We start from the raw sequence: 26,371 nt of genomic DNA, 5'->3' as shown, positions 1-26,371 counted from the left end.
GTCTAAATAACAAGTTTTAGGTCAGCCAGAGGTACATGATACCCTACTTCCCCCCCAAAACAAAAAGAAAAAAAACCCAAGAACTTATAACTCATTCATTTTGGAGGTTTTTAAGTTTATGTTTTCATATTTATGTTTTAAAGTCATTTTCTTTAACCATTGTATGCTCAGCCACTTGAATGGGTACTGTCTATTGAATAGTTTATAGTGTTGGAAGCATATGGTGGCTTAAGATGGCATATAAGTGAGCTAAGAATATAATTCTGTGGTTAAAGTAGCATAAACTCTACATGAAAAGACAGGTTATGTAGTCTACAAATTTCAACACTCCATGACAATTAGTAATATCACTAATTAGAAGTAATGGGTGGTAGTTGAGAGGGCATGTCTTTGTCAGCAATCATATATAGATTTGAAGCTGTTTACTTAATTTACTTAGTTTTTTCTTACTTACCAAATGTATTTAAGTCAGATACTTTCCAAATGATCTCTTTGAGTCTAAAATCTGTTGTTCCTTGTTTGTTATTGACTTTGAGTTATTGATTTTTAAGTAACAGTCCTTGCCCTTACTACTGAGCAATTTAAGACTCAGCCTTGAGCCATGTATCTCTGTTCTGAGAAGGGTGCTTGTGAGTCTTCTCTCCATCACTTGTTTTACTGTACTGATGTCTGCTAGGAGTTTACCTCAACACTTAACCAAGTTGTGCATGTGTGTATGCATTGTACTTGTGTACACTTGCAAAAGACAGCGGTCAGCTTCAGGTGCCATTCCACAAGAGCTATTCACCTTGTTTTTTGAGACAGGGTCTCTCACTGGGATCTAGGGCTCATTGGTTTGGCTAGGCTGACTGTGGAGCATACCTCCAGAAACCCTATCTGTGCCTTCTCAGCAGCACCACAACAGCTTTTTATGCGGGTGCTAGGGATTGAACTCAAGACCTCACGCCTGCACACAAGCACTTTATTGACTAAGCTACCTCCCCAGCCCCTCTAGCAAATCTTTTGAATTACATCAGATGACAATTAATTTTCCCCCCTTTACTCAGCCCTGGATATAAGCCATTTTTAAACATCATTAAGCCACAACTGCAGAAGCTCAGTGAAATAACAGAAGAGCAGGTCCAGCCTGACACCTTCCAGCCAATAACAGTGGGTAAGACTCCTGAACAGAGCAGCCCCAGAGCAGAAGAGAGCAGGGGCTCTTCCAGCCGTGCAAGCATCTCTCATAGTGAGACTGGGAGTAACAGTGTGGTCAGCCGGAACGAAGAGGACACAACAGGAGCGGATGAGGAGGAGCCATTCCAGGATGGGGCTTACGACTGTTCTGTGTCCTGACAACAGCAGGAAACATCGCAGCAGGCAGTATTAATCACAGCAGCGTGCAACTGGTGACCTGACTGAGTGACTTAACAGTTAACAGAACAATGGTCAGAAACTCTTTCATAAAGTATTACTATGTGTTAATGAACTCTTCCTCTAAATCTCTTTGGCTCCATAAAAATGTGGTATCAAAGCATTTTCATAAGAAAACTTAAGCTCCACTAGAAAGTAATGAGCATAATATAGATGTAGAGTATTTTAGTTTTATTTACAACAGATTGGTAGTTGTTAATGTGTAAGGATTATTTTGCCCCAGGTGAGCTTTTTCACTACTTACAGCTTAATGTATTTTCAGGTTCAGTGTATGTCTAGGCTGGTTTTGTTTTTGTGGGGTCGGTTGTTTTTTAACTTTCTTTTAAATAAATGCTAAGGTGCTTGCTGTAGCTCATCAGGTACCTGAGCTACTTGTTTGCTTCCTTGTATAGAGTCAGCTGGACTCTAGTTGATCCTCTGAATAGATGCTGCCCTTGCACAATTATGGGTCAATGGACAGAGACCCTTTGGATTTAGTACTCTGTTCTCTAGCAGTCCTGAACCGATGGAAGCTATACCGTGAGATAATGTGCCTGTTTGAGCAAGCTGAATTCCTACTAGATCAGTGTGGACAGAGGGTGAGGGGTTCTTGTCAATTATGCTGACACCACTAAATTTTGTATCAAAGAACTGTATCTTTTTGTGAATACTCTTATGTAAATATATGCAAAGGCACTGTCCATATTTTTAAGGCATGTATTATACTCTATAAGGTTTTATACTGGATTCTGCATGACTATACTTGGAATAAAGACAAGACTTGCTCTTCTTTCCAAAATGAGAGGTCTTCATAGACACAGGTTATTGGCTCAGCTGTAAAGTAGTAGTCCCACTGATCATGAAGTGGAAGAGGTTTTGTGCAAATTAATGTAGTTTCTTATTTATTGCTTTTGTAAATTGAATAAAAATGAGCTTTTTATGTAAATAGACTGTGGGATCCTGTATTATCAGCTACTAAAAATTAGTTTGTAAATTCTATATTGTAAAGTTTAAAAATATTTTATGTATTTCTAGATATGACTTAAATTTTAGTTTTCATACATTATGAAAGCAGAACTACATATTCAATTGCTTCAGACTAAACACATACTCACCATATGTAATTCTAATTATTAATAACAGTATTAATTTAGATAGCTTATTTGTACTGTGCAATTTGAACAAGGAATGCAATGTTATTTTTTATGAAATCTTGTTTATTTTTATAACACAATGTATTTGATGTGGACCAAATTCGTACCACTATGTAAAACATTCTCTTATAGTGCAGATATAGCTTAGAAATAAAATTCAACCCTCTATTCTCCTTTTTAAAGAGATAGATTTAGTCCTCTTAGGCAACATTGTTTAGAAGGAACCTCAAAATTATTTTGAAATTACTTCAGATTTCACCAACTATTTAAAAATCATTAAATTTGGTAATTTACTGTTATTTACTTTCTACATTAGAAGTGCAATAATTTTACATAATAAAACTCCTGAATGGGTGAAATATGTGACTGTTGTTACCTGGTCCTTCTGGTGCTACTTTATTAGTCTCAAACCACCACCTTGTTCTGAATTTTAAAATACAGAATAAAGTTTCCTATATAAATATATGCAGAATGGGAAAAAAAAACTAAGCTGACATTTCTTCTGTCCCATTCCATTAGGGAGAAGAGCCAGCATCTTTTTTATTAAGTCAATTTCTAGTGTGATTAGTTAATAAAAACAACTTACCATCGTAAGCAGCAGTGGTCTTTTCATGTCTTAAATGGCTGCTGCTAAATTAATCTCACTTTTTTGGTGGTGGTAGAGCCGTTTTAAAAATGACTAAGACTCCTAACCAAGTGCTCCACTAGTAAGTGGTATCCCAGCCCCAAGCACACACCCTGAGTCAGAACCCTACCCAAGCTGTGCACCAATTTAACTTGGCAGCTGCTCCAGTTGCTGGGCTTTCCTGACTGCTACCATGCCCAGTCATCTCACCACCACACGATCTTAAAGCAGGTCTGGTTAGCTAATGTCACTCCTGTGATTCGGGCTGGAAACGACTCTTCAATAAAACGTATAGTGTCTAGCTAGTAGAACAAGGAAACACCAAGGCAAGAAATGTGGTGAGCTTAAAAAAATTATCCTCTGGTGGTTATATACATTTAAAAAATTTTTGTTTTGCTGTATTGTTTGGTTCAAAACATCAACTGTAAGCCATATCTTTAATGGACTTAAATATTTAGCATAACTGTTTGAAAGTTAACATACATGCTTATATTTCTTGCTGACACCAAAACAAGTCATTTGGGGATAAAAACAACCTTTGCTTGTAATTAGAATTGCTGCTGCTTCTGTAATATGTATTCCTCCACCCCCTGGTAAAAGGTAATAAAACTATTATATGAGCTTTTGTTTACTTATCTCAGGTTATGTATTAAATACCACAAAAAGTATTTTTCACTTTACAGTGCCTACCACTTACCTTCTCCTAAATGAAATTCCCAGAAGTTCAGACAAATGTATTTAAAATATATGTAGATACTGTAAGGACTCAGGCATTATGTTGGCCTGCCCCTGTCACCTGGCAGAATGCACTCAGGCAGTACCCTGGTCAGCCCGGGTCAAAGGACCCCTTTAAAAGAAAGAGCCTCGCCCACTTATGCTCTCATTCCTGCTACTCTTCCTGCTCTTCCCACTGTTCCCTTGGGCCAGACAGGACTTTCCTGTCTCCCTCTTCTCATCTGTCGTCTGTGTCTTTTTTACCTCTGTTCTTTTTCCTTCACTCTTCCCTTCACTCTCTAAAACTTCTCACTTAAGCTCTGTCTGCCTGGCATGTTTGTCCCTCCGCCTCGGTCAGCCTCGCTGGACATGGAATCCGCCAAGGTCTCCCACATAAGGTTGCCCACCGCGTTATCATAACAGATACAGCGTGGGAACATCCAGGGACCTGATGACAGAATTTTGAACGCTTCATAACATACATGTTCAATAGTTAAGGAATGATAGAAAATGATGCACACCATGTGATCACCAAAAAAGTGTACAGGAAACTGGATGTCATCTCTGGTAGGTAAACTGAAAATGACTGTCCCTTAAATATATCTTGTGGATTTCCTTATTCCAGACATTTCATAATCAGAAACACATAGCATGCAGATGTTTATTACCTTGGCATTATGTTTTCAAAATTCTTTATGTATTGTATCTTTTACTTTTTTAAAGCTGAATAATGCTGTTGTGTGGTTATTTACTGTTCATTTAAACGTTACAGTTTGCATTTTTTACTTTAGATTGTAACACTATAAACATTCACATAGTAATTTTCCCTTACTCTGCTTTGCCCTCAACTGAAGTCCAAAGAGCACTAAACATAAAATACAGGCAGAAACAGTTTCCAAGTTTTAAATAGCTTTTATTACAGCATACTGTTACACCTATTTCCTGTTGTACCTAACTCTTATCATGGATGTATATATAGGGAAAACTATGATATATCTGTGGTTTCAGGAACCCAGTAAGGGTCTTGGACCATATCCCCATAAGAAAGATTGGGTGAATCAGCAATTCTGTGTTTTGAATTGCTCGATGATGTAGTTACTATGTCCTTGAGCAAATACCAAGTTCTGTATGCCAGGATACCTAAAGTTCCCATTAGCTGTGAATGAAGTCTCCATCTTCTGCTACCTAAACTTACCATCTTAGTCAGTCTTCCAAGATCTTCATGAAAATGATCCACCATCAGACTCTTGGATACCTTTGAAACCAAACTGAAAGGCCATTTTTATCTTTGACTTGCCAGTGGTTTTATGTATTTTTGGATACAAAGCCTTATCCAAGTTTATGATTAGTATTTTCTCATTCTTTGATTTCCCTTTCTTGATACTATCTTTTCGAACAGCTTTTCTTATTGATAGGAGTCCCGTTCATTCTTTTCTTGTTGCTTTTGTGTCAAAGCTGGGAAACTACAATGTAACCCAAGGTTATATTTATGCATATGCTTTATAAGTTGTAGCTCAAACATTAGGTCCCATTTTGAATTAATTTCTGTATATATGAAGAACTCTATCTTTTGAATATGTTGTCTGAGTATTGTTTGTAAAAAAGACTTTTCCCCCCAATGAACTGTCAAAAACAGACTATAAACATGTGTGCTTGTTTCTGGACTCAGTTGTAATGATAGTGTAGTGATCCACGATAAAAGTTAGGTACAACAGGAAATAGGTATAACAGTATGCTGTTACAATCATCTGTTTATGGTAGCAGCATGTTGGACGATTCCTGCTCTACACAGGAAGCTTTGGAAGTACAAGTGCTACATTTATTTATACATTCAAGGCTATTTTGGCTATTCCAGGACTCTTCTGGTCCCGTAGGAATTTAGGACCACTTTTTCAGTGTGTGTACACCCAAAGTGGGACTTGTATAGGAATTGTATGCAATGTGCCAGCAGATCTGAAGAAAGCAGTCCTTTTTAGTGCCATGCTTCCCCAGTGCATGCATGCTATCTTTCATTCTAAGCCGCCTTTCAGCATATTTTACAGTTTTACTTTTGTTCTGTTTCATTCTTCTTGGTATTCTTATAAATGGAATGTTTAATTTCATCTTTGGATTTTTCTGACTTTCTGTATAAACAGTCGTATCATTTGCAACCAGATTTAATTTTAATTCTGTATAGGATCTGAATGCTTTGTCTCTCTTTGCCAGCTTGCCCTGGCTGGAACCACCAGAATGATGTTCAAAGTGGGAGTGGCAATGATGGATGTCTTGTCTTCTTCCAGTCTTTTTTGATGACCTTCACCAGATAGAGGAACTCCTCTTCTGAGACGGTCAGAACAGACCATCGTTAGTATTCTGTTTGCTCTTATCCCTAGCCCCTAGTTTTAAAAAAAAAATACTTTTTGTGACTTCCTCTTCCCATGGGAGATTTAAGCCCAAATGTACCTGGGATTTTATCATTTGCTAAGCAGGGTATTTTTATTTCTGTGGAATTCAGATGCATCATTTCATTACAAGTAAAAGACTCCATGTGAAGTGAGCATTCCCATTTTGAATTCTTTGCTTATACCACGTATTAAAATAGCAGTGATGCTCAAGCCATGAGATCTTCTTAAAGATTTTTTATATAAAGACTAGGGATATAGAATAGCCTTAAACTATGGAGATAGAATAAAATCAGTTGTAAAAATCCATTTTTTCCAACCACTATGTTAAAAAAGTTTATTTCAGTAACATTGTAAGGCAACAATTAACCCTCAACAAGTCTCCCAGCAGCTTCCTGAATCACATATAGGCTGCTTGTGGTTCAACCTCCTTTGATAAAACCTTGGGGAATCTTGGGGACATTTAATTACAGCTGCTAGCTGGAAAACACTTCGTAGAACAATCAATCATTCTTAAATATTAAGAACTGTGAAAACACAGTTCTTTATACTCTTCCCTATTGTGCTGCTTATAGTTACATTCATTAGGGAGGAAATTCATTACTTAGACCTTGGAAATATACTTTTAGAAGTAAATTACTCAAATGATCAGATAGTCTTTAAAAGAGGAAGTTACTGCTAACTATGGAGTGTGCTTATTAAAAGCCATGAATACTGTATGTAATTGCTTGACCATTTCTGGCCTTTAAGCATGTCCTGAAACTGAGCCTCTTGTTACTGGGTGTATAATATCAAAGTTTCATAATATTAGAGAAAATCAAAACTGTTTACATAGAGAAATAACCCAAAGGCAAAAGGAAAATCATGATTATGCTGAAAAAAGACAAAGGTACCCTGCCAAAAGGAAAGAAATCAGAGAACATCTTGTTTTATATGCTTCCTCAGCGTGATGGTTTGCTTCCCCTCCTATAATTTCTAGTAATCAGTTTCAGATTAAACCAGGAACAGAACATTCACCTATATTTTGAAGTTCATTTATCTATTAGCACTATTACCTATTTTCATCAGCTGTGATTCTATACAGGCTGCCGATGTTAAGTACTACCTGACCAATAATACGTACACAGCAGGAGCCAGATACTTGAAGCACTGTTAGATAAGATTTCTGTAAGTCCAGCAAAACCAGTGACTCCACTATACAGTGTCAATACATGTGACAGTCAGCACATTACCAGCTCTAGCTGCTGCCCTTATGTCTGCATGGGCACAGACAGTGTTTAAGGAGTTATAGATTAAGCAGGCAACACAAGGAACATGGTTAGAAACTGACATACCACACAAGTGATTTTAAGAAAGTTTCTCCTGCAGTGTACACTTAAGTAGCTGCTCTTACTGAAATTCAGATAGCTCTGAGGACCACTCTGAGAAAAACCTTTCTGTTCCTACCTGACAAGTATATTTTATTTTGTTTTGGTTTCCTATGGCTTTTCTTTCAACTATATTTTGGGTCATATTTGTTGACTAACTCAAATTTTGTCTTTTTACATTTGTTAATGTAAAAAAGAAACATCTTATTGCTTATCTCATCATCTCTGTCACTGCTGGAACCTAGAGAAGCCACAAGAGGCACTGCTGTGACAAACTTCACAAGCTATATCCCTGCCTCCAAATGAAAAGCACCATTAAACCATACTGCTGCTTTTACTCAGGATCTAAACACTAACAGATACAGGTGTAGTTGCCTCATTCCTGTATAAGCCACAACCTCAGTATGAGGACAGACAGTAAGTTCTAAGAAATTGACTTGCTACAAAACAGAAAACCTTTCGGGAGGCAGAGACAGGCAGATCTCTGTGAGTTCGAGACCAGACTGCTAAGAGCTAATTCCAGGACAGCCTCCAAAGCCACAGAGAAACCCTGTCTCAAAAAACCAAATGTTGCAATTATGTTGTAAAGGATTAACCTTGTATGACAGAGGATGCCTATAAAACGAAGAGAATAAATACTATATAGAATACTCCACCCTCCTCTCTTCTACCTCAGAAAAGCCGTGCTATAAACTCTGTGCTCTGGGAAGAAGTTTAAATCTTATGTTGCACAAATAAAGCAACCCATGAACTGTGAGAAGGGAATGTAGCTGAAAAACGTTCTCTTCCTAAATGACAGGAGCATTTGAGTAGGAAGCAGACAATGAATGCTATCTCAGGAAATAGTCCAGAAGTGGTTTCCAGGGCTCAAGCTTCAGCTGTGCTAATGGCTGCCTGAAGAAATGTAGCTCTCGGGACTTCCTTCTTCATGGCGGTTACTTTCCTGTGACCTCCAGTTACAGGTGAGGAGAGCCACTATCCCAGAACGGTATTTACCTACCATCCACTGACAACAATGGACTTACCTACAATGGACTTACCTACTTCATTAACAGTAATCTGACTACATCTTTCTTGCTACTGAAGAACTATGTTGCTGAGTCCTTACAGTCATAAAACTGACATGTATAAATGGCAGTATCCACATGTGCCTAAGTGCCCGAAAACTGGAATTTTCAAGTGACAAAAAAGCCAGGCATCACTATCCCAAAGTTTAACCCATATGGCCCTGAAGAGTATTATCCCAAAAGCTCTTTGAACATACGCTCACTAAAACTCATTGACTTGTGTTACAAATATCCATATAACATGGGAGAGAAACTGTCCCATGGAATGTCCAAGGGGCATGTACTCAAAGCCCATCCACACAATTAAAACACAAAGAGGCTGTAGGTGCAAACCCACGCAGAGGGAAATGTCCAATCCGGGAACTTCTCTTTCAGAGCATCAAGCTGAGAAGATCTCTTGTCTTCCCCTGATAGATAGTGGGCAGCAATGGCCACCGTGACCATTCCTTCTGGCTGTTCTTCTGATACCTGCTAGAGAAAATCAGTTAGTTCTCTGGAGCCACAGCACTAAACTCCAAGGTAGCTAAGTACTGTCAGGGAGCCAGGAAAATTCCCACCTGTACTTCTATCCAGAACTGCCATGCAGAGGCCTGGAGTCCATGGGAATAAAACACAAAGTAGTCCCCTCCTCTGCTTGTGACTGGAATGCCATTGCCAAGAGACCATTGAGAAAGTGTTGATCCTTTGTGGGTTCGAACATAGAAAGACATATGGCTTGGTCCTGTAAGAGGAACATTTCCATCAGTCAGCAGTGATAGGCAATACAGTTAACACCCAAACCATACTGTTGTGGTTCATCTGTGCTGTGACTTTAGGTGGACTCTCCACAAGGCAGGAGGTTTACCAGCTTGGACATTCAGTATCTAGCAACAAAGATAAGAGAACAGAAAAGGCAAAAAATCTTAAGTGAGAAAAGTAACTGCTGATGGAATTTACCTAACACACCCCCACCCAAGATTGCAGGGAGAGTTGGAAAGTAATCTGCCTGTGGCTAGTTCCTTAAGGCTCTCAGTGTTTGGACTACAGTAACTCATCAACCTGACTCAAATCCACTCTATACATGTTATCAGAAAAGTCTGGGATAATTTGGCCAAATATCAAGGTACTATTTAGTCTCACTGGATTGACACAAAGTTAACCATCACATTTACACAAAGAACAATTGATCAAAAAGGGAAATGATCCTGATTTCTTTATTGAAGAATAGCTTGAAATGCCTATGAGACTTTATATCAAAGACCCACAAAACGTTATGCCAAGAACCCTAGAGTTATTCTGCAAGCAGAAGAACTTCATTAATTTTACTTAAGGAGGGAAGTGACAATCAAATGTAGTAGATCAGCTGGTGACACCGTGAGGGAAATCCTAGAAGACTAAACATGGAAAAGGGAAGAGTCAAGTCTTCAGGTCAATGCCTATCTGTTTGACAATGACCAACACTACATTTCAATACGGCTTCTTAAAAGTCATAGCCAGGCTGGGCAGTGGTAGCACACGCCTTTAGTCCAGCACTCTGGAGGCAGGTGAACTCTGAGTTTGGGGCCAGCCTGTACAGGGTGAGTTCCAGGACAGCCAAGGCTACACATAGAAACCTTGGTTCCCCCACCCCCCCAGAAGGAAAAAAAAATACTACAAAAGTCACAATCACCAAGTGGCATACTCCAGTAGTCCCTCAAGAGACTGAGGCAGGGAGACCATGAGTTTGAAGCTAGCTTGTCCAAAAAGTAAATAAATGAGCCTAAAGGAGATAAAGTCTAATTATCTTAAGTGAAGAAGCAGTGTCACAGGACTTGCCTGTTGCTTTTGAGACCAACATCTTGCACTCCGAAGGGGATGAACTGAGGACACAGACTTACTGCAAGTCCTCAGCAACCATTAAAATAAGTTTGATTTGGGGCTGGAGAGGTGTTCAGCTATTAATAGCATCTGCTGCTCACTATGTTACCTGGTTAGCCTGAAGTTCTATATATAGACAAGGTTGGCCTGGAACACACAGAGACATCTGCTTGCCTCCCTGGAATTAAGTGTGCACAACTACACCCAACCTGATTTTAACTGGCCTTTGTATTTGAGTATTTGAATGACACTGGGAGAGAAAGGGTTAAATTTTTTTTATAAAATAGTTGGTCAAATGTGGTGGAACCCCAGCACTGGTGAATCAAAAGCAGGAGAGTCATAAGGCAGGGCAAGACTGAGCTATACAGCAAGACCCTGTCTCAAGCAAACCAAAGGCATACTCACCAAGCAGTACAGTGTTTAAAGTGAAACTGGATTAGCTGTAGATACGCACTTCAAACTCTATGGCAATCACTAAAAATAAAACTATAGCGGGGCCAGAGAAATGGCTCAGAGTTAAGAACACTTGCTGCCATTTCTGAGAACCATAGTTTAGTTCCCAGCACCTACATTGGGCAGATCATAATTACTTTTAACTCCAGTTCCTGAGGGTTCAACACTCTCTTTCAGGCCTCTTTGAGTATCTGCAGGCATATGACATACACTTACAGACACATACGGGAATGCAAAATTTTGTTTTTTAAAAACAGGGTTTCTCTGTGTAGCCCTGGCTGTCCTGGAACTCACTATATAGACCAGGGTGGCCTTGAACCCACAGAGGTCTGCCTGCTTCCTGGGTTCTGGGATTAAAGGCGTGCACTACCGATGCCCAGCACAAAATTAAACCAAAACCATAAAATGGATTAGTTAATAGCTCAGTGAAAACTATATTAAAACATAAACAGGGTGGAAGATGGAAAAACAAAGGCAAAACTATTAACCCATTTAAACTGGGTCATAAAACAAGACCCAACCAAGTACTATCTATACGAAATTCTTAAAGATAAAGACACAGAAGAGTAAATGGAAGGTGCTGGAGATGTAGCTTGGTAATAGAGCATCTACCTAGTATGTATATAGCACAAAAACAAATATAGGCAGAAAAATATACAATTTTTAATTAGTAGCAATCAAAAGAAAGCTTTGGAGAACTACAGTTGACTCGAGCAAGGGAAATTTTCACTGCTCAAAAGGCAATTATATAAGGTCAAAAGGTAATGTATAAGAAGACAGAAGAATACTTAAAATATATGCACCTAACAGCAAAGCCTGAATATGGGTAAGACAAAAACTGATAGCTACACTGAAACTGGGCCCACAGGATAGTCACAAAATTTCCCTTCAACAGTAGCAACTCACAAAGAGCATTACCCAAGCCACAGAATCCTCAGCATACAGCACACCATAACATTCAGAATACAAATCATACAAGCAATAACTTCTTGGCTCAAAATGAAATTAAACAAGAAGTTGATGCCAGAAAAAAAGCTACATTATTTGGAAACTAAAGAGCACACTTCTGATAACAATGGGTCAATACAGAAGAGTCGAGGGCTGGGATGTGGGTCCGTGGTAGAACACTTACCTGCATGGGTGAAGTTCTGGTAACAAGGTCAAGAGAAAGGATTTTGTTTTAGTATTTTGAACTAAACACTAAAACACAACAATTTAAAATTTGTGGGATCTAGGGCCAGCTTCGTCAACTATGGTCCATAGCACCTTACTGGTCGTCTAACCCAATGTGTGTGGGGGGGGAGATAGCAACAGTAAAAGGTTTTTTAATATGCAGCAACCAAAATAAGCAAACATTGTGATAGTCTGAGAATGGCCCCCATGGGCTTGTATCGTTGAATGCTTGGTTCCCCCAGTTGATAGAATTGTTTGGAAAGAACTAGGAGGTGTGTCACTGGGGGCAGGGTCTGAGGTTTCAAAAGCCCACACCATTCCTACTCACCACTCTGCTTTATGCTCATAGACAAAAACAGCTCTCAGTTACTGCTCCAGCGCCATGCCTGTCACCTTGTCCCCCACGTCATGATGGCCATGGACTCTGACCCAAACTAAATGCTTTATTTTACAGGTTGCCTTAGAAGTAGTGTCTTAACACAGCAACAGAAAAGTAATTAAGACAAATATGTAATAAATCCAAGATATTTCTAGACGCTTTTGTCTATGATGCATTCCATGACTTGAATACAGCCTTGCATCTCAACACATGACGTGAATACTCTGTACTATGTATGCAATGCCACCAAATGCTGCCTGAAACACACCAGCTCAGATTTGATAGTCATTAGGTAATGAATTAGTGTTTATACTGTCTATACAAAATTTTTCCATCAGCATATAAATATTAAATCTGACTGTGTTTGGACTGGAATGTGTTAGACTTTATTTTTTAGACTTGCTGTTTGAGTTCCTGACAAGTTTCATAAAGACTTGTTAAATGAATTTTGCCCTGGAATTAGGACAAAATTTTACAATTTTCTGCAATGGTCCTAACCACTTCTGTCATTTGTATTACATACTTACTAGAGTGGCACTCCCAGCACTGATGTTTATAAAGTCAAAATGAGCCGGGCGTTGGTGGTGCACGCCTTTAATCCCAGCACTCGGGAGGCAGAGGCAGGCAGATCTCTGTGAGTTTGAGGCCAGCCTGGTCTACAGAGCTAGTTCCAGGACACCCTCCAAAACCATACAGGGCAACCCTGTCTCAAAATAAATAAATAAAGTCAAAATGCTGATCAGTTTTTGGAAATACAGAAGATGCTCTAAATCCTACAACAGCAAGTACTCAAGATGTAACTCTTCATGTAAAAAAATATACAAAGACATCCATTTCCCCAGTATGAAAACTTGCTTTTGTTGTTAGTAACTGGTAAAATTATATGTGTACCAAAGAACTTTGAAAATAAAGTTCTCTGATTTATTATCAGTAAGTGATTGATTTGTATACCTATTTTGTAGCCCCAGAGTCAAATAAAATTTCTCAGGTGTATAAAAATTTTAAGAAACCTTAATCAAGAGCATAAGCAATATTCAAAAGATAATTTATAGCACTGAATGCATATATTAGGGATAACAATCTAAAGGATGTAAGTTAAGCTTCCACCTTAGTAGACAAGAAAAAGAAGAGTAAATTAAATAAAAGAACAAGTAGAACAAAAAGAAATAGTCTAAAGCAGAAAACTGGTAAGCTTTAAACTGTAGTTTTGCTCATTTTTATCCTGAAACTTCTAAGCAATAAAGTGTATTAGATAGTCTCAAAGAAGTTTTAATTACTATTAGAAATAATACAAGGTACAAGTTGTGATGGTACATGTTCTAGCTCTCAAGAGGCTAAGGCAAGAAGATCCTGAATCAGAGGCCAGCCTGAGCTCTATATTTGAGACTGTCTTAGAGGATGGATGGATGGATGGACAGACATATATCAACTTACTAAAAAGCTTAGGAATGAGGTGAGAGGAAAACTGGCTCACCTGTTGCTTCAAAGGTCAACTTTATAGAGCCCCATGGTGTCTTCTCTTTGGATAAAAGTCTGAAATGGGCAGGATTTCTTGGAGAAACTTCTGGAGCCGGAAGATACCAATTTTTCCTATTGGAAAGGTAGCGTTAATATTTAGGATGCCCTCTTAACTTATAATAAGTAAAACATAACTCACAGAAGAGTTCAGAATACACAAGGGGTATGAAAACACCTAATGAATATGATAAATGATACCATCTCCTTTGATGCCCATGCTGTGTAACAAATCCTTCCTAACTTTAAAATCAAAGAAGTTAAGGGCTGGAGAGTCAAAAGCTTGGCTGCTTTTACAGGGGACCCAGGTTCAGTTCCCAGCATCCACATGGCAGCTGACAGTCACCTGTAACTCTAGAGCCAGAGATTCAACGCTCTCTTCTGACCTTCAAAGGTATAAGGCACACACACTGTGCATATAACTGCAGGGAAAACATACATGCACATAGAATGTATCTTTTTAAAAGAATAGGAATTACCTAGGCAATTCCACTGCCCATCCTATTTTCTCAGGTGCAATTCTGAGATGCCAAGCTGGAATGAAGCTGTAACTGTTGTTTGTATTATATTAAGAGGGTCACCCTTTCTAACTACTACTCAGGTTTCTTGAAGAGAGAAGTCTTAAAACTATTCTCCTGGGTCTATTATCTGACTAACGAAATGGACATTTTATAGTCATATTACAAACAAGCATTTTGTTGTTGTTGTTGTTGCTCTTTGTAAAGTATTACAAACAGCACTTGATTGAGTTAAGGATAAGTCTCAATAAGAATCCTGATACATTGATAGAATTTGGGAACTAAACACCAACTTAAGCAAAAAGTAATGACCAACCTGATCAGAAAGTGCACCGGAAGATACCAAGGGAAGCCACAGAGTGGGGCATTCTCCTCACAGTGAGCTCGGATTGTATCATTGATCTCAGGAATGTGAGGTGTTATGTGAGACATTCCAGTATAATCAAACCCATTGATCCATATTCCAGAGTCTTTTTTTACTACGTTTCCTTCCAAGTTATGGAAAGTTCTACTCATGTGCTGAAAAGAACAGACTAGTGAGGAGACTGCTGCAGCTGTTTCACCCACGTTCCTCCCCACTCAAAATTGATTAGCAACAGGAAACAAAAAGGAAACTTAGCAATTACTAACTTAACTGTTAGTGGTTTTTTTTTCCTTTTAAACTAGACACTATTTATTGTAAATCACAAATATAGTTGAAGTATATTTTAATTACACATAAAATTTAGCTGGGCATTGGTGGCATACATCTTTAATCCCAGCACTTGGGAGGCAGAGGCAGACGTATCTCTGTGAGTTCAAGGCCAGCTTAATCTACAAAGGCTGAAGTGGAGGGTCACTTGAACCCAGGAATTGAAGGAAATCTAGGCAGCGTGTACTGCTCTTCCAGAGGACCCTGGTTCAATTACAAACACCCACATCAGGTGGTTCATAACAACCTGTAACTCCAGCTCCAGGGAATCAACACCTTTGGCTTCCTAGGCCACCTGCACTCAGATACAAATACCCACACAGACACATGTATATACATAATATAAAATGTCTTTTTTAAAAACCCAAAGGACAAAAAAATTCAAATTATATTCAAATTTAACAAATCATGGAAAGCACATGTGTATAATCACACTCATTTCCTCCTCAGTGCATTATATGCAGTTAATCCAACTACAGAGAAAGACAGGTATGGCAGCAGACCACATGTCAGTCTTAATGCCCAAAGGACTTTCGATGCATTTAAATAGCTACTCAGCAGCAGAGAGCAGCACAGAAAGGGCTGGCATGGCATGGCATGGGTTAGCATGGCACAGGAAGCACATGTTGGAACTCACGGCTATTAGCTTTGGGTAGAATACAGCTTTCACTCTATGAAAGTAGGTGATCAGCGACAGAAACTTGCACGGCTGGCAGGGCCTAAAATAGTTATTATTTTGCCCATCAGGGGGAAAAGAACCAAAACAAATAACAGTCCTTTTAAAACTGAAAATGTAGCTTTTCCTAAATTCTACTGTCAGAATTGGGACAGTTGCCACGCCACTGAAGACCATGTTGGACCTCCTTAAAAACTGTTCTTCACCAAAGGTTTCACACAAAACAGATCACTGTCCTAAAGACTACCACCAAGGACTAGTTGGCTTCCTTTCAAAACCTCTCACATTGCAGTCTTTTTAATTTTTCAATCCTTGAGTAATCTAGTATAACTCAGTTAGCATTGTATGACCACTCTAAAACCTTTGACAAAACTGAAAACAAGCCTTTGGCTATATAGTACCACTTCTAAAAGGTTTTAGGAAAAGACCTGAAATCTAAAGAAAATCCTAAAGTACATTTTAATAACCCCTTTTTAGGTTATTTTTATCACATATTACTTTGAATGTTACTAAGGCTCAATTTTACTAGCAATTTTTAATTCCTATTTTATTTTGCTAGTAATGGTTTAAGACTTTTAGTCAGCCTATAGATGTTTATGCATTTGTATTTTCAACTGTTCATGATTTCCAGGTTATATATGTTCATCTATTAGACAGACAGACAGACAGACAGACACACACACACACACACACACACACACACACACACACCATGGAAAGTGTGCCTAGCTAATAAGAATGCCCACTGATGGGCAGTGTTCCTTGTTTTATACACAAAGAAACCTAGACCAACTAAATTATGTCAACAGCAGAAAAGTCAGTTTTCCTGTTCATTAGTGGAGCTCAAAGCACACACAACCAGTTTCATCTTCTGACTCTCACTGCTTACGAAGAACTGCCCTTACCTGAAGGAACACTCGCTTTGGCTTTGGACTCGCAGGATTGGAGCTGTATGGGAAAAAGGCTCCACCGCAGACGAGGAGAAGTGTGACTGCACACACCAGTGTTAGAGTCAGCATGGTTTTCTTTGTGCTTTTCACAAGGTAGATGAATTTAATCTAAACACAAACAGAAAAATTACAAATTCATATCACTGGTATAGAGGTAATTTAAATGATTATTTTTTAGTGGGTATTGTCACTAGGAGGCTGGGTAATGTACTGTGACACCCAGTAAACAAAGTAATTCCTCAGGTATTTCCATAAGAGCCTAGAAAATGACAGGTACCCTCAACTGGTCAGGACAGAACTTTGTGACTGTGGGCCAGAAACCAACAGGGTGAATGGACACAAAGCACAATGACCCTGTGCTCAAACATCAAAGGAAAAGGGACCAGAATCCATCCATTAGCAGTCAAGCCACTGCCTACTGTGACTCACAGCCAACAATGGCCAGACCTGCACAGCAGACTACCACTGAACTGAACACAAGCGTGGCGTCAAAGCTGCCAAACTGTCACAGGCAGGGTCTTATGCCTAAGCATATGTTTCAATAAAACTCAGACTCCACCTTTAGTGTTTATAACATACTAATAATAAGAGTTGGAATCATACAGACTAGTTTTTAGATGGATCTTCTAAAAGTTCCATTTGAAGAAAAACTACACTATGAAACAATATTGTGCTTTTAAGTTAACCATTGTGAACACTAAACAATGAATCTGAAGTTGGGATAGTAAACATGAATTGCTCAGTTGAAAGGTTGGCATCCAAAAAATATACTTAGCTTTTTTATTGTAGCCAAATCAGCAAATTGAAAGAAGAGTGCACACAAAATGCATTTGCAGTCCTCTCAGGTCTGAGACACTATCTAAAACTAGCTCCTACTTTTGTTTCTTCATCTTCCTGCCTATACCCTAAACTCAAGAAGAACATGAATACAAAGATATTTCATTGAGAGAAACAAAAAATGTGTATCAAAGTCTATGAAAAGTTAAAGGCTCCTCATATCTAATGTCCCTATATCCTTTTTTTTTGGGGGGGGGCAATTTCAATCAAGGATGGGAGGCCTTACTCTTGTTTACTACATTAGTAAATAATCACCCCAGATAGCAAAACAACTATAACCCTACTTGTTCCTCTACCAAACTGTCATAATGCCCCAAATGTTTAAAGTGTCCCAAGTAATTAGCTTCCTGTCTACTGGAAGTCTGGTAATTTGTACATACAGATGATGTTCAGTTAAAGTTGGATGAAGGAATAGAATTGGAGAGAAAATATTTTTTAATCACATATATGTGTGTATTTATTTTATTTTTTCATGCTTGCTATAGTGCTATAGTTCTGGCACTCTCAAGCCTACCTATGCCAAAGCTGTCCTAAAATCCACTTGAAGCTACCACTTTCTATTGAAGTTCTCTCATCTTCAAATTGTAAGACTCATCTTCTAAAAGGTTATAAATGAATAGACTCACAGAATGAAGATGACGGAGTGGCCATAAAGAGACAGTATGCTTAGATTCCATAATTAAGTACCTTTACAGTTGTATTGCCTTAAATGTTGTATCTCATATCACTTTTAAGTTCTTAAATGAGTACAGAATCAACTGAAGAATCTAAGTGTGGTAGCACAGTCCTGTAATCCCAGCACTTGGTAAGTGAAGGCAGGAGGATCACAAGTTCAAGGTTATTGTAAGAAAGTTTAAGGCTACCCTGGCCCATGTGAGACCTTGTGTCAAAACACCAAAATTAATGAGTGGATCTGGGAAGATAGCTCAGTGGGTAAGAGCACTCGCTGTGCACACATGAGGACTTGAGTTTTAACCCCCTGCACCCATGTAAAAAGCCAGGCATGACTACTCATGCCCCAGCACTGGGGGGCGGACACAGGCAGATCCTGGGAACTCACAGTTTGGCCAGCGTAGCTGATAAGCAAGTTTCCAGGTCAGTGAGAGTTATTCTCTCAGGGACATAAGGCAGGGCCTGGTAGGGGAAGGTACTTGATGCCATTCTGTGCCCTCAGAATGCCATTTACCCACATATGTGTACATAATACACATGAAAAGAAAAAAGGGGCATATATAAGGGATCCCAGAGTAGCCTGTGTGAACTATGACAGGGCTGTTACCCCATGCTTATCATCAAGCCCATTTCAGCTCTCAGCCAATCGGATACAACCATGGTACCCAACAAAGAATAACTCTAGGGAATATGGTAACTTACCACTTAACAAGAATGTAATTGTTTTCTAAAACATAATTTTTAAAAGCCTCAATAACTAAAAAGCTTCTCTGAAGTAAAGATTATGGTTCAGTGTTCTATTACCCAAGGAGCAACATTTATTCAGTTAGGAAGCCACTGTCTTCAACACTGTGACACATAAATAAGAAAACAGAGAAAGATGCCTTACAACAACTAAGAGTAACAGCACTGTTTTCACATCGTAATGAAAAGGGTATAAGGTTTTTGTTTTAGGGGAAGAATGGTGGTTTTGAGACAGGTTCTTACCACACAGCCTTGTCCTAACCTAACCTATAACTCACAATGTAGACCAGCCTGGCCTTAGACTTAGGTACATTCCAACATGCTCACCTGAATTTTTTTAATATTTCAAGAGGTATTCTCTCTAAAAACCTTCCTAATAATACTTTATGGTAACACTTTAATCTCCTTCTTCTGGCTTCTAAGAAAGCCATGACGGGAGGACTTTCCTAATCTCCAGTTTCACAGGTTCCTTATTCGCCCTTCCACATGATCATGGGATAGGATTCAAATGGCCTACACCTGCATCACCTTTATAAGCACCACAAGTTCCAACCATCCAGAACAGTGGTTCTCAACCTGGGGGTGGAACAACCCGTTCACAGGGGTCACCTTAGACCATCAGATTTGCATTATGATTCATAACAGTAGCAAAGTTGTAGTTATGAGGTAGCAACAAAATAATTTTAAGGTTGGGGGTCACCACAACATGAAGAACTGTATTAAAAGGTCACAACATTAGGAAAGTTGATAAGCACTGCTCTATAGAGTAAGTACAATGAAAACCTGATTCATAATTCTAACTACCTTTAGATCATACTCCAATTTACAGAGGACAGAACTCTACTCTCTCCTTTATGGTTGCATTTTGTTTTTTAGGACAGGGTCTCAATTTGTAGTCAAGGTTGACTTCAAACTCATGATCTTCCTGCCTCAGCCTCCCAAGTGCCAGGACTACCATTATGTGTCTCCATGCCCGGGCCTCTAACTCTTGTAATCCTCACAACAGCAAATCTATTATTACGGTTTGAACGGGAAATGTTTCCTTCAAGTTGGGAGGTGCTATTTGGGGAAACTAGCAATTAAACGGGCAAGGTCTAAGTGGAGAAAATAGGTCTTGGGTCTGTTATCCCTGGCTTCTTGTCACAATCTCATCTAGACTGCCACTGTGCCTTCCCCACCATGATGGACAGTCCCCTCAGCAACCATGAGCCAGAATAATTTTTTCCTTTCTTAAGTTATTTTTACCAGGTGTTCTGCCACAGTGATATTCAACAAGAAAACTTAACAAATACAGAAATACAAGGTTGAAGGGTTAATAATAAAACTACAAGTAAACAACAAACATTAGGATTCCATTCACCTCTGTAAATACCAGTAAGAGCTAATCATTACCCTGTAGGTTTTTTGTTTGTTGGGAGGAGGGGCCATTTCCGTGTTGGGGAACTGAGCCTAGGGCCTCATGCATCAGTGAGCTACTGTCTCAGCCTTTAATCTGTATCTTAAAGGCAAGCAGTTGAGAAGTCAGGTTTCTTGTAATACTAGTATAGTCAATAGCAAGCAGTGTGCCGAAGAATGACTTTAGTAAATGCAGAGCTTTCCTGGTAGCTAGGGAAATTCTGTGGATGGTGTAGACTATGACTGTGGCATCCCCCTGACCTTGCTAGGTCTTGAGAACTTAAGTTCCACAAGGAACTCCCTTCACTGCAGGTATGAAAAAGCTCACCATGGCCCAGGAACAACTAAGCAGTCAGGAACTGCAGTCCCTGTCTCCACTTGGTTCCCTAGCCTCAGATCTCAAGGCACCTTATAGGTGCTCAGTAAGTACTCCTTAGGAATTGCAACTGAAAAAGCACTAAACAGCTGCTGTCCCTAGAGAGGCTCAGCATCCGCTGTAGACATCTTACCAAAGAACTAGTCCTAGTCCATACTAATCAACCATCTTTTATTTCCATTAAGGAGTTCCATGAGAAAAGAAGCCAAGATTGCATACCTGGGCAGTACACTCATAGAGACTGATAAGCATGTATGGGTGTCACCCCGAGAGGCAAAATTCATGAATTTTGACATGACAGCAATGAAGGAGTAAAATGATACTGAAAATGCCTCAATGGCACACATAAAAAACATTACTGAAACTACTCTGTATTAACATTGGCCTTTTAACTACCATCTTCAAAACATGCTCATAGGGAGTATTGTACAAGTTCAGGGACACAACATCTCACAGTCCACACAGTATAATTCTGCACATCCATATCTGCTAAGATATACATGGAAGTCTCTTTCTATCCCCATTCTCTCTCCATATATGTGTGTGTGTGTGTGTGTGTGTGTGTGTGTGTGTGTGCGTGTGTGTATGTGTGTGTGTGTGTGTGTGTGTGTGTGTGGAGAGAGAGAGTGGGGATATATATATATATACACATTAAGACAGGGCCTCACCATGCTAGGATATATATGGAAAGTGCTCTCTCTCTCTCTCTCCTCCTCCCTCCCTCCCTCCCTCCCTCCCTCCCTGTGTGTGTGTATATACATATGTTTATATATATATATTTAAAAAAACAAACATTAGAACAGCAACAATAAGATGGGGCCTCACTATGTAGCCTGGTTGGTCTGGAGCTCACAGATCCTCTTGTTTCTGAACCCACAATGTACAAACACTGATCCTATCTTTTGTTTAATTTTTTTCTTAATAAAGTATAAGCAACATAAATTCACAGAATCCAGTACAGCTAAAGTCATCACATATATAAAAAATAAAAACAAACAAAACCCATTTTCCCTTACAAAATAGGAGGAGAGAATCATCACACAGACAGCCAAAATGGAGGCTAGCACAACATCAGGAGGGATTTCCGAACCGCTTCTTCCAAGGATGGGAGTAAACATCTCAAATACAGCCCAGATGAGATACAGTCCATAAAGATATGGGATAAACATCCCCAAAAGGTAAAGAGCAATAAATCTTCCTTGGGCACCTAGGGGAAAAGAAAGAAAACAAGCCTGTAAGAGTCCATGATAAGATGCAGGGCTGGGCTCCTTTCACAGTGCTCACCTGCTTTTGACACCTGACAGAAATGGAATCAGATGTCACTCTAGCCCCTTTGGTACCTGTGATCTAATGCAATCAGGCATTTTCATCAGGGAGGATAAAATACAACAATATTAAAGTAATATAATGGCATATGTTCAGAAACGAGAATGGGATGGGGCATACAGTACACGATATTTGTATGACATAAAAAATAAAGTATTTTGGAAAGCCAATTGGTTAAATATATAATTGATCCCATTTTTATCAAAAAACAAAATGACCCTACCATGTTTCTTGAAGTCCTTGTACACGAAAAGCTTTGTGAACAACGGAAATGCTACCCAGATAGCACTTGTGAATGCAGAGCAAAATCCTTGGTAAGTGAGAACAACAAGAAAAGCACAATGCACAAACAATGAGGTGTCAAAAAACACTTCTCCCAGGTACTGGTTGCTGACATTCTGAAAGAAAGAGAAATGCAATCTTGTTCACAGTCATTCATAAAGTTCTTCTATTACAATTTCTTCAAGGCCAAATGCATAATTTCCAGCATGGGCAACCCTTCAAATTGATGAGGGAACACTCACACTGCTACTCCTGCCAGGTGTGGCTCCTGCAGCTGCTACACAGGACAAGATAAAGAAGGCAGGAGCAACACTGCTCTTTCTGTCATAAGGAAATGTTCCACAATACAGAGATTCCTAAAAACATCCATCCCATATTCCTTTTCTGTTTCTGCAACTTCCGAACACTGTTACAAGCAATCTAGCGGTTCATGAAGGACATTACCAGCTGCTACAGCATCACAAAGCACATACCAAACCACCCACCCTTCACAGCAGTGGCCATGGTGGATGTGTGGCTTGGTTTTCCTATCTTCCTATGCTACTTCATCATCTTTGCCACTTTGACACGTTTCTACTCTTGACACTGTCTTACACATTTGACGCTCCTTTTAAAGGAAGACATGAAGTCCAAGGGCCTCTTATACTATTTGAGATGAAAGCTGCCTACGGAACTTCAAATTTTATAACAGATGCCAAAGTGATTCCATAAATGTAAACCTCTAATTATAATTACAGCGCATAGACACTAAAGAGAGAATGGCTGGCCTTTAAGCTTCTTTTTCTCTCATTCTCATTTATGTCTTAAGGGACCACACTTTAAAGTTCACTAGCAAACAGGTTTGGGTAGTTAGATATTTATATGTCCAACCCGGTATTAAGAGGCATGGTCTTAAAAGAAAATAATTTTCAGACCTCAGCCTGAAGGCTATATGGGTGATGTACCCCTGTTGTCCCAGCACTCCAGAAGCTGAGTCAGACACCCTGAAGTTTGAAGCTGGCCTGGGCTACAGAACAAGAGTTTTACCCAATCTGGGAACACAGTGAGGCTCTACCTCAAAATATTCAAAATAGTAACCGCAGCAGTAATTCTGTCTGAAACTGAATGCACTCAAAGAGCTTAGTAAGGAACACTGAAACTATTAAGCATGTTTTACAGTAAATGCCAGAGCTAAACAAATGGAACACTGGTCTTCAAATCTATTTCCATCCCTCCCTTATGCTATCCTTTTCCAAAATAGTTGCCAGACTTTTCTTGTTTGTTTGTTTGTTTGTTTGTTTTTACTAAATCACAAAACCACTCAACTCTATCCAGCAAGGAATAGGTTTTCATGCTAACCCACCTTTTGTGTGCTATGGTTTTTTATTCCTTTGTCTTTACCACACTAGACTGTTTCTTTGACTATGGCCCAAATGTGTCTTGCACATTCCCACTTTTAACTATCACCAACCTGTTCTCTATCAGGCACTCACGCTTCTAAAGCGCCATGCAAATGTCACCACCTTCACGAATGAAGTCTCAATGCAAAACCCATGCCCCTCCCCCTGCATTCTCAAAGCACTACTTCACATGTACAAAGTACAAGAATCACTATAGTTCTTACATCTTACAAATGAAGCTGAGCACAAAGAAAGACATCACATTCTCACGAGCACTCAGCTAAAAGAGTCTCTAAAACAGTGAGGCAGGCTGGTGGTACAGCCTACAATCCCAGCTACCCAGGAAGCTGGGCAGAAGGAGCAGACGTTCAAGACTCACCTGGGATACAGTGTGAGTTCGGGGCCAGCCTGAGGAAATTTAGTGAGACCCTGTCTCAAAAGTAAAAGCAAAAAAGAAGGAAACAGTAAAGTGCTTAATCTGAAAGGATGGAGACCTATATTCCAATCCCAGAGCCCACATAAATTAGCTGGGTACAATGTACTCATTGGTAATCCCAGCTTGGGTAGGCAGAGAAATGCAGGTAGGTCCCTGAGAATCAGCCAGGCAACCTAGCCCTAATAAGCAAGGCCCAGGCCAGTGAGATTCTTGTCTAAACCACAAGGTGCTCCTTTGCTCCTTGACTGTTCCAGGCCTGCAGCCATCAAGAATTACAGTTAACAATCCAGACAGGGAAGCTCATGACTAAGATGCCTCAGGGGAAACAAATGATCACTGATGCCCTTCACCCTGGGAAGACGCGAGTACCAAAGGCAGAAATTTGGGGAATGCTAGACAAAATACACAAAACCATACCAGATAACATTTTTGATTTGGATACAGAACCCATTTTGGAGATGACGAGACAAACTGGCTTTGGTATGATTTATGAGTCTTTGAAATCTGCAAAGAAGAATGATACTAAACACAGACTTACATGACATGGCCCTTATGAGAAGAAAAACCTCCAGAGAACAACAAAAGGAACACAAGAAAGAATGAGGAGGGCAGGGCACTGCAAAGGCCTGGCTGGTGCTGGCAGAAAGCAAACAGAGCAGAGAGTCTGCACTTCTGAGGAGAGAACAATCTAAAAACTTCCATGGGAAGGGGGGAAGTCGATCACAGTTGAAGAGGAACGCGAGTGTGTCCTGACCGACACACATGTATGCACACCACACACATACATGGCTCCATCCCCAGCTCTGACAAAGTAAAGCACACTGCGCACACTTCTCTCCCACTGTGCCTTCAGCAGCACGTGGGAGAGAGCAAGTGGATTCTGCTTACCATTTCTGCCCCACAACTACCCAACCAACACTACTCAACCGCATTCTGATTTACAGAGAGAACCATGCTGAGAACAGGCATGGGACACGAAGCCACTCTGAGAAAAGTATGATCTGAGCCACAGCCGATGGCTAACGTCTTTCCTCAATAGGGTATGCTAACATGGAAGGGTTCCTCACATCTTTTCACACTAAATGGCAGATAACAAAGACATCTAGTGAGAGGGTGCTAGATGATAGTCTTTCAGGCATCCATCTTAACCCGTGTCAGAACAAACTGACAAACTGGGGGGCAGTGGGGGTGTCCATTGACTGTCCTGAAAATAAAGTACTAAGATTTCCCTCAGTTACATTAGAAATTATAACTTTCTCACTGTAGTTCGCTTTTGGTCTATTACTTCATAACCAAAATCCCTCATTTTTACACAGTTGAAATTATAATGATATGAGAGTATCATATATGTTGGGGTGATGTGTGATAATGCTTTTGTTCATTGTAAAGATCTATCACTCATATTGATTTAATAAAATGCTGACTGACCAATAGCCAAGAAGGAAGTATAGGCAGGGCTACCAGACTAGGAGAATTCTGGGAAGAGGAAAGGGAGAGATAGAGTCTCCAGCCAGACACAGAGGAAGCAAGATGAGAATGCCTTACTGAGAAAAGGTACCAAGCCACGTGGCTAAACATAGATAAGAATTATGGGTTAATTTAAGTTGTAAGAGCTTGTTAGTAATAAGCCTGAGCAATAGGCCAGACAGTTTATAGTTAATATAAGCCTCTGTGTGTTTATTTGGGACTGAACAGCTGCAGGACAGGGCTGGACGGAAACTTCTATCTACAGTTGGGATTTTTGGGGGGGTGAGGGTGAGGAGGTCAAGACAAGGTTTCTCTGTGTACCCCTGGAAGTCCTAGAACTCTATAGACCAGGCTGGCCTTGAACTCTCAGAGATCTGCCTGCCTCTGCTTCTCGATAGTGTTGGGATTAAAGGTATGCGCCACTACCACCTGGCTCTAATAATGTGTCTTTAATCTTGATAACAGACACATTTTTGCCAAAACTTGCATCTAATACATTTAAGAGTTCCTAGATCCAAATCTTCCAATGTGAGTATGAACTTTAATTGCAGAATCCAGCAGAGTAA

The 26,371-nt window shown here is 39.6% G+C and overlaps 2 protein-coding genes across 5 annotated transcripts in view; one reads left to right on the top strand and one right to left on the bottom strand.

Annotated features, from left to right (window-relative positions):
• Positions 1–3,791, top strand: part of Ric1 (RIC1 homolog, RAB6A GEF complex partner 1) — an 89,333-nt gene extending 85,542 nt beyond the window's left edge. For all 3 annotated transcript variants that reach the window (XM_013115045.3, XM_005063707.4, XM_040745755.1), the window contains one exon: positions 1,047–3,791. In XM_013115045.3, coding sequence (XP_012970499.1) covers positions 1,047–1,335 — 289 coding nt within the window. In that variant the 3' untranslated portion in view covers positions 1,336–3,791. The remainder of the gene's footprint in view (positions 1–1,046) is intronic.
• A 2,798-nt stretch (positions 3,792–6,589) lies between these two features.
• The window catches only part of Ermp1 (endoplasmic reticulum metallopeptidase 1), a 39,279-nt gene continuing 19,497 nt past the window's right edge, over positions 6,590–26,371 (bottom strand). The window contains exons 9-15 of one of the 2 annotated variants that reach the window (XM_040745769.1): positions 22,465–22,639; positions 21,932–22,122; positions 16,847–16,999; positions 14,891–15,093; positions 14,016–14,131; positions 9,258–9,421; positions 6,590–9,171 (exon numbers count right to left, since the gene is read on the bottom strand). In XM_040745769.1, coding sequence (XP_040601703.1) covers positions 9,004–9,171; positions 9,258–9,421; positions 14,016–14,131; positions 14,891–15,093; positions 16,847–16,999; positions 21,932–22,122; positions 22,465–22,639 — 1,170 coding nt within the window. In that variant the 3' untranslated portion in view covers positions 6,590–9,003. The remainder of the gene's footprint in view (positions 9,172–9,257; positions 9,422–14,015; positions 14,132–14,890; positions 15,094–16,846; positions 17,000–21,931; positions 22,123–22,464; positions 22,640–26,371) is intronic. The other variant, XM_040745780.1, reaches the window with a different exon arrangement.

The sequence above is a fragment of the Mesocricetus auratus genome, unplaced genomic scaffold (genome assembly GCF_017639785.1).
Source record: "Mesocricetus auratus isolate SY011 unplaced genomic scaffold, BCM_Maur_2.0 Super-Scaffold_4256, whole genome shotgun sequence".
Classification (NCBI taxonomy): domain Eukaryota; kingdom Metazoa; phylum Chordata; class Mammalia; order Rodentia; family Cricetidae; genus Mesocricetus; species Mesocricetus auratus.
The sequence above is the reverse complement of the archived record's forward strand: the minus strand, read 5'-3'. Positions and strand labels throughout refer to the sequence as shown.